Below are 8,477 nucleotides of genomic sequence, written 5' to 3'. Positions count from 1 at the left end.
TTTGTTGTTTTTAAAAATTTACTAAGAAGCAAGTCTCAAGCATTGAAAACTGTTACAAACTACCTTCAAACTTACAGAATCACAGAATGTTAGGGGTTGGACAGGACCTCTGAAGATCAATGAGTCCAACCCCCCAGCCAGAGCAGGACCACCACAGAACCTAGGGCAGTTCCCTCAGAAACACATCCTTTTAATTGCTAGCAACAAACCACAGTCAGATGGGTGCGTGTCATAGGTATTGCCTTGTTTTGTTCAGTGCTTGTACTGGCCTTGGCTGGGGTGGACTTGATTTCCTTCATAGCAGTCTGGTGCTGTGTCTTAGCCTGGTGACCAAGGCCCTGTAGATAACACCCCAGTGTTGTAACTGTTGCTGAGCTGCTTGCACAGCCCGAGTCCATCTCTGTTTCTCCCTCTGCACTTCCAGTGAGGAGAAATGTCCAGATGACCAGAAATGTCGATTTAATGGCCACGGTTCTTCATCATAGCATCCTTACCCTACCCCAGAATATGTATGAAAAATAATATGATGACAGTGTGTATGAGAGTGCATTTCCATTTGAGTTTTGTAGCTCAACTAATCAGCACATTTTGGTCTAGACAAGAAACATAAATCAATCATTTCATTCTATCTCACTTGCCATGAAAAAATACAATCCCCTCTCTGTTATGGTCTCCTTACATGCTCAAGTTACAACAGCAACTGGCAGTTTCATGTCAATTTTCATCTTCCACTAATGTTCTGTATTTCACAGAGGAAATGAGAAATCCCCAAGGTGGTGAGTGTCCCCTTCCTTCAGATGATGAATGGAAAGTGTCAATGGTGACAGGAAATGGAGGAAGTGAAGCAAATGCCATTCTCTGGATATATGGAGACGGAGGAGTAGCTGGACCAATAACTCTTGGCAAGGACAACAGAAAGCAGCCATCTCTTCCCAGGCAGGAGAATGAATTTCAGGTAGCTAATGAAGGCTAAACCCATTATTTTAATGTTTCCCTTCCAAAGATTATTCTGTCATGTGAAAAGAAAAAATGTTTTTCTCCTATGTTTACTGCATGCAATAAATCTCTATCTAGTCTCTATGAATTCTGCACTGAATCAGCTTAGTGCATATAGTTAGCATCAGAGGAAATGCTCTTTCTTTTAACCCCCTCTCCCTCATATAGTAGCCCAAATGGGACAAGTGCAGGAATAAATTAATTTCTTTAAGGTAATTGGTTTGAAACTAGCTTTAGAAACTATCCACTCCTAAACAAACCATGCCTAATGTAAGACTTGTGTATCATTTAGGGATCTTTAGTAATGTAATCTTCATGTCTTAGACTTTTCAAAGCATGCTATAAAATGGATACGGAGGGACTGGTTCAGTTAAGGAAGAAAATTCTTTTTTTTTCCAGCTGCCCTGTTACGAATATCTGAAATGCCAAAAGCTTTACCTATGGAGTTGCAAAGAGCCCAATAAAGCCTACATGATAGAATTTCATGAAAACATAAAGTGCTCTGCTATTATGCAAGAGTATCTCCACCACTGTTATAATATGGAAATTATGCATAGGTAGGCTGAGAGGAAATTAGCAAAGGGGCTACAACTTCCTAAATCTTTTTTTGCTTAAATCTTTCTGTCTGTGATGCATGTACCACATTGCTGTCTTCAGCTAACTGAAGTTATGTTTTTCACATTTTGTGCATTTCTTTTTCCTTTCCACTCATCATCTCTCTGAACACAATCTTGGCACAAACCAAGATTATTTCTGTCAATAATATTAATACTAATATTCTCTGTGAATAGGGCATAGGCAGGAAGATAACCAACTGTAATGTTCATTTTCTAAGAATGTAGGCTATATATCATGATCTACAGGGAATCCTCTTCTCCTAATTAGTGAATAATTTATACACAACATTGGGTAAAGGCACGTTTGCAATGCTAATCCATACATTTTTAGGAGTTGGACCAATTTTTCTTCTCTAAAACAGATATTGTCCATTATTGCTGTGTGCTGTGGATATTGATCTTGTGAAAGAGCAGAATCTTTCCCTCAGCACCTGGGGCTACTACAGTGGTTCTTTACATCATTCTGACACTCTTACTTTCAGGCGTGAAACAACAAATGTCACCAAAGTGCTTGTCATTCTTTAGTCTGCAGTAGGTAAATCCACAAAGAAAAAGCCTATGAATAAGAGCTCTTCCTTCTTTTATTCTTTCCCTTTAAAATTTACCCTGTACTTGTTTAGCAGGGTAAGTCTTGAAATGAAGACAAGAATCATAGAATCATAGAATCATAGAATGGCTAGGGTTGAAAGGGACCTTAAAAGTCATCTAGTTCCAACCTCCTTGCCATGCCAACTTCCACTAGACCAGGTTGCTCAAAGCCCCATCCAACCTGGCCTTGAACACCTCTAGGGAGAGGGCATCCACCACTTCCCTGGGAAACCTCTTCCAGTGTCTCACCACCCTCACACTAAAAGATTTCTTCCTAATGTCTAACCTAAATCTAGGCTCTTCCAGTTTAAAGCCATTACTCCTTGTCCTATTGCTGCATGCCCTTGTAAAAAGTCCCTCCTCAGCTGAGTCCCTCCTTGTCTTCAGGCTGAACAGTTGCAACTCTCTCAGCCTGTCTTCACAGGAGAGGTGCTCCAGCCCTCTGCTCATCTTCATGGCCCTTATCTGGACTTGCTCCAATAGCTTCATGTCTTTCTTGTATTGGGGGCTCCAGAACTGGACATAATACTCCAGGTAGGGTCACACAAGAGTGGAATAAAGGGGGAGAATCACCTCCCTTGGCATGCTGGTCACATTTCTTTTGATGCAGCCCAGGATACAGTTGGCTTTCTGGGCTGCAAGCACACATTGCTGGCTCATGTTGAGTTTCTCATTAACCAACATCCCCAAGTCTTTTCATCATGGCTGTTCTCAATCCATTCTCCACCCAACCTGTATTTGTGCTTGGGCTTGCCCTGACCCAGGTACAGGACCTTGCACTTAACTTAATTGAGCATTATGAGGTTTTCATGGGCTCAGCTCTCTAGCCTGTTGAGGTTCCCCTGGATGGCATCCCTTCCCTCCAGCATATCACTGGTCTCCATTTGGACATTGAGCTGTTGACGACAACTCTTTGAGTGTGACCATCCAGCTAATTCTTTATTCAATGAGTAGTCCATCCATCAAGTCCATGTTAATCCCATTTAGAGACCAAGTTGTCATGTGGGGCAGTGTCAAATGCAAATCCAGGTAGATTATATTATTTACTCTCCCCTTGTCCACCGACACTGTGACAGTAACGTGAAAGGCCACTGTGACATTCAGGATGTATAGTGCTAGTCTCTAACAATCCAAGAGATAAGTGATGTACTCAGGCACTCAGGATATTTGTTGTCTGTCTTGAGGCATCTAAGAGTTAAACAACATTTGTTGATGGACTAAAGAGATGTCTCAGCAACCCACCCAACCGTTTTGTTTTCCCCCCTGCGATGTGTACCTGAGAACTGAGGAGTTCAGTGTGGGACATGCTGAGATTGGAGACAAAGGAGTTTTTAAAGTAGTCAGCTTAATCATAACTCTAGCCAGGAGCTCTTGGGAGGAAACAGCTTCTGAAAGCCTGTCCTATTCAGGCAATTTGGAGTTAGTTTTCTTTAACCTTTCACTTTATCAGCAGCACGTACAACTATGAAAAATTCAAGCAGAACTATTTTGAGAAATAAAAGCCATTCTTATGTGGCCTTCCATCTCTTACCTTAGCCATGTGAGTGGTCACTGTCTGCTTACTCCTTTCCAGGGCTGTGCACGAGTAAAATCAAGAAGGGTGTCAGATGATTTCTTCTATAAGACCTCTGCTTCTTTTAGACTGAAGTCACTCTGCATTCTGGCAAAGTTCACTACATTTAGGTTTTGTATTGATACATGGAATGATCAGGGAAATGTTTTTTAGCTGAAAGCCTAAAGAAGGATTCATTAGAATAAACAGACCACATGACCCTGATAATCATTTCCCTGACAAGCAATGTGATTTCACTAGGCTATAATCTGGTCAAACTGGGATTCAAACAGAAATCTGCTTAGACAAAACAGAAGCAGTTTCTCTTCTGGATATTATAATCTAAAATCTGCCAATTAAATGTTGTGCAGTGTTCCTGTCTACTCAGATAATCATAGAATCAAGAATCCTTGAGGTTGGAAAAGACCTCCAAGATCATGGAGTCCAACCATAATCCAATTACCACAACCACTAAACTATGTCCTGAAGCACCACATCTAAACATCCCTTGAACACCTCCAGGGGTTGTGACTCCACCATCTCCTTGAACAGCCCATTCCAATGCCTCACCACTCTTTCAGTAAAGAAATTTTTTCTAATATCCAACCTAAACCTCCCCTGGCACATCTTAAACCCATTTACTCATCCTATCACTAGCTGCTTGGGAGAAGAGCTCAACACTGGCCTCTCTACAACCTCCCTTCAGGCAGTTGCAGAGAGCAATAAGATCTCCCCTGAGCCTTCTCTTCCTCAGACAAAACAACCCCAGTTCCCTCAGCTGCTCCTTGTATGACATGCCCTGCAAATCCCTCACCAGCCTTGCTGCTCTTCTTTGGACACACTCCAGGACCTCAATATCTTTCTTATACTATTGTGCCCAGAACCAAACACAGTATTCAAGATGTGGCCTCACACGGCCAAGTACAGGGGCACCATCACTTCTCTGCTCCTGCTGGACACACTGTTTTTGATACAGACAGGATGCCATTGGCCTTCTTGGCCACCTGGACACACTGCTGGCTCGCTCATGTTCAGCCAGCTGTCCTCCAGCACTCCCAGATCTTTTTCCACCAGGCTGCTTTCCAGCCACTTGTTCAGACAGATCTGGAACTAATTGCAAAGATAAAGATGCGGTTTGACGTTTTGTTTTTTTCCCACATGTGGTGTAGTTATGGGTTTTTTCCAAGAAATACAGCCCAAATTGAATTGATGGCAAAATGTAGAAATACAGGGAAAATAGGGTTTGTGCATAAAGGAGGACGGGATTTTTTAGTTATTTCACATGGGATGAATGAAAAGACAGGAGAGAAAACATTTAAGATTTCTGTTTTTTTCAAGATGTCCTGAAGAATTTATGATTTTAAACATAGAATTCATAGGTCCTTGTTTGCCATTGGGAATCTGCTTCTTACTTATGTGTGGGTAACTGAAGCTGAAACGCCTTTCAGTCGTGAATTGGATATACTGTTAGTTTGCAAGGCATGGACTTACTTAATCACCATGCAGCCTCTACCATATAGGTTTAAAGTACAAGTTACATATATTTTTGCCTGTAGTTACATGTTGTATTGTTCTGGCTTTATTCAGGTTAAAATAAAAAGCATTGGGAATATCTACAAGATAAGAATTGAACTGGTTGAATTACTGAATGAAGAATCTGAGTGGAACTTACAAAGGGTGAGATTTTTTATGGTGATTTTTTTGATTCTTGTCTAATTTTTATGCAAACTGAAAATCCATCTTTTCATAAGGCCACAGCTTCATAAATAAAAAATTGCTGATTGTGACGGGTCCTTATTGCTTTGTCTTCTTAGGTTGCTTTAGAGATGGCAAAAGCAGTGATAGAGTCCATCCTCTGAGAGCTGGATATATGCAGCATTATTTTGCAGTTATTCCTAACTCATGTAGCTTATAGATAGATATAAATTTTAGTGTATTGATGGGCTCTAGCAAGTTTTGCTTTCTGACAGCTCACCTGTACTCTTTGGTGAGTGTTAGGGAAATTCTAGCTATAAATTCCAGCTATGAAAAATTGGAAATAATGGAGCAACAATTATCATATGACAAGTACACATGAAGAATGAACCAAGTTTCCTTAAGAGAAGGTTAGTCCTAGTGAGCCCAAACAGAGCTCACAGATTCGACCATTTTCAGGGAAAAAGAAACATGTTTTTTTCAGGTTGGTGAATGAATTATTCTTTTCTGCTTCTGTTTTACCTCAGTTTTTCTTGGGATATTTGGGGATGTTCACCAGATTAAATTCATACTAAATTCTTGCTAACACTGACCCCTATGTAAGATTGATTTCAGAATGTCACATGAGTATTTGTCTTCTGTTTCTTATTTTGGATTTGTAAAAGACACAGACTTATCCTTTGGCCTTTAATTCATCTTAAAACCTGATTACTGGCTACTGGAATTACACAGGAGTAACGAATTTTGACATTAACTCAAAGGCCTTAACTCTAACTTTACCAAAACTGAATGAAAATCCCGTTGTGGTTTTTTTTTTGTTTGTTTGTTTTGTTTTCTTTTGTTTTTTTTAAGATTTTAGTCCAAATGTCATAGAATCATAGAACTATTCAGGTTGGAAAAGACCCTTGGGATCACTGAGTCCAACCATCATCCCTACTCTACAGAGTTCTCCCCTAAACCATATCCACCAACACCACATCCAAACGACCCTTAAGCACATCCAGGGATGGTGACTCAACCACCTCCCTGGGCAGCCTATTCCAGTGTCTAACCACTCTTTCTGTGAAAAAAAAAATAATCCTAATATCCAGTCTAAATTCTATTTCATTTATTCTATTTCATAGAATAACACAGACATTCAAGTATTTCTTTTCACAGAAAGAAAGAAATCAGGTTGAAAGCTGTGTTTTTCTGACAAAGCCGTTAATATTTGTGATTCTTGTGAATCAGCAGGGGGAGCTCTGCCAATAAACATGAGAGATTAAGAATGACTGCTGCAAGAGTAGTTACTATTAGAGTAAATAAATGCTTCAGTGTTAAATAGAAGCCTTTATGTGGCTTGAAATAGTATTTTATTGGAAAAGTGAGATAAAGGCATCTATTGTCCTGATTTCCTAATTGTTAAAATTAGAGTATTTATTTTCATAATTCTGTTTGCAAGGCCTGTGAATACTAATGCATGTTTGAAACACAACTCCAGAAAGGAATTTTTTTGGCACAGATTTCCTTTTTCTAGTGAAGGCTTCTAGAAAATACTGCAGTAACAATGTTCAAGACTAATAAAAATTTTTCCTATAAAAGAGAGGAATGACTACTTTAGTTGTTGGAAAAAAAGTAAGACATTTATTAGGTACAGTGGCAAATAACTTGAGAATTTTAATTCTGACTATCTTCAGAGGAATAACTAGAGGGTGCTGGTATCCAGGTTGTATTTTGTTGTGCTGTCAAAGAGCCAAATATGATACAAATTTATTTAATATTTCAACATATCCTCTCCTTGCCAAAATTCAGAAGGATCTAGATTATGAATGTCATCCTGTTTTCATTTTAATATAAAAATGTGTCAGTCTTTCCAAATCTTCCAAAAGCTCAGTTTCACTTAACCTATCTCACCAGAAATTTATTCAGTATTCAGTATTCCAGTGTTACATGGAGGTGGTTCACAGACAGAAATCAGAATTGGGGACATTGCTTATGCCAAAAAAGGAAATTTCAAATACAGATTTATTTGTTTCAAGAATAAGATCATTTTACAGCCAAAGGCATATGCAAAGAACAGAGCCTGGCAGTTTCAGCTGCAACACCATAGGTGTGAATAAGGATCCTTCCTAGTGAGGAGTCGAGTTGCAAAGCAGTGCTCAAAATAAAAATGTTTTCATACTACAATATTGTATGTCTGATTGTGTTATTGTTTTCTGAGAAAGGTGAAAAGATATAGAAAAATGTTTTGCTGTTGAGAAGAAAAGCACTGGAAACTGCACAGAGTCACATTTGGAATTGCTTGTTCCTTAGGTGACACTGCAAAATCTGAAGAGCCAGGAAACACTGAATTTTCCAGCAAACACATGGTTATCAAAGAATCATGATGACAGAGACTTTCTCTGTGAACTTCCAGTAGTGGAAGCTGGAAAACCTATCTATCCAAGTATGTGTGTACTTCTTTTTCACAGTTATGTGCATATCAGTTACCTGGTTTTCAGTATTAACATCATCTGAATTATATTCAATCTGCTGTATATTCATAAATGTGGGCTTAGCAATCTTAAAAAGAGATTGTTAGACTCATTTCTAGAGAATATACCCCAGCAAATTAATTACAAGTAAAATTCATTGACATTGTTTCAATTGAGTTAGAGTGGTGACCAAAGTGAATTGTGACCACACTTACGTTTTCTTCTTTTGGTTATTTTTTGAAGTTATTTTATACCATGTTTATGTCTACACTGGTGACATGAAGCAAGCTGGTACAGATTCTGAGGTTTATCTATGTATCTATGGAACAAGAGGAGATTCTGGTCTAAGACATCTGCATAAATTTGGTATACCAGTGACATTTCAGAGAGGAATGGTAAGTCTGAAAAACAATTTGCTTAGCCATGTAACTAAGTAACTGTTATTTGTCCTATCACGTTCCTAATAAAAAAGGTCACAGAGATTTCGAAAAATAATTGATAACAACTAAGGAAAATTATTTTATATTAGACCAGAAGTAACTACAATGAGTGAAAACACTGGTAGGAATAGGGAAA

The 8,477-nt window shown here is 38.9% G+C and overlaps 1 protein-coding gene across 1 annotated transcript in view; it reads left to right on the top strand.

Moving 5' to 3' along the window:
• Nucleotides 1–8,477, top strand: part of LOC104396969 (lipoxygenase homology domain-containing protein 1-like) — a 156,807-nt gene that overhangs the window by 29,134 nt on the left and 119,196 nt on the right. The window contains exons 13-16 of the mRNA XM_010006882.1: nucleotides 753–955; nucleotides 5,341–5,430; nucleotides 7,741–7,873; nucleotides 8,145–8,296. Of these exons, the coding sequence (XP_010005184.1) occupies nucleotides 753–955; nucleotides 5,341–5,430; nucleotides 7,741–7,873; nucleotides 8,145–8,296 (578 nt within the window). The remainder of the gene's footprint in view (nucleotides 1–752; nucleotides 956–5,340; nucleotides 5,431–7,740; nucleotides 7,874–8,144; nucleotides 8,297–8,477) is intronic.

This window comes from Chaetura pelagica, unplaced genomic scaffold (genome assembly GCF_000747805.2).
Source record: "Chaetura pelagica isolate M959 unplaced genomic scaffold, ChaPel_1.0 scaffold109, whole genome shotgun sequence".
Lineage (NCBI taxonomy): Eukaryota > Metazoa > Chordata > Aves > Apodiformes > Apodidae > Chaetura > Chaetura pelagica.
The sequence above is the reverse complement of the archived record's forward strand: the minus strand, read 5'-3'. Positions and strand labels throughout refer to the sequence as shown.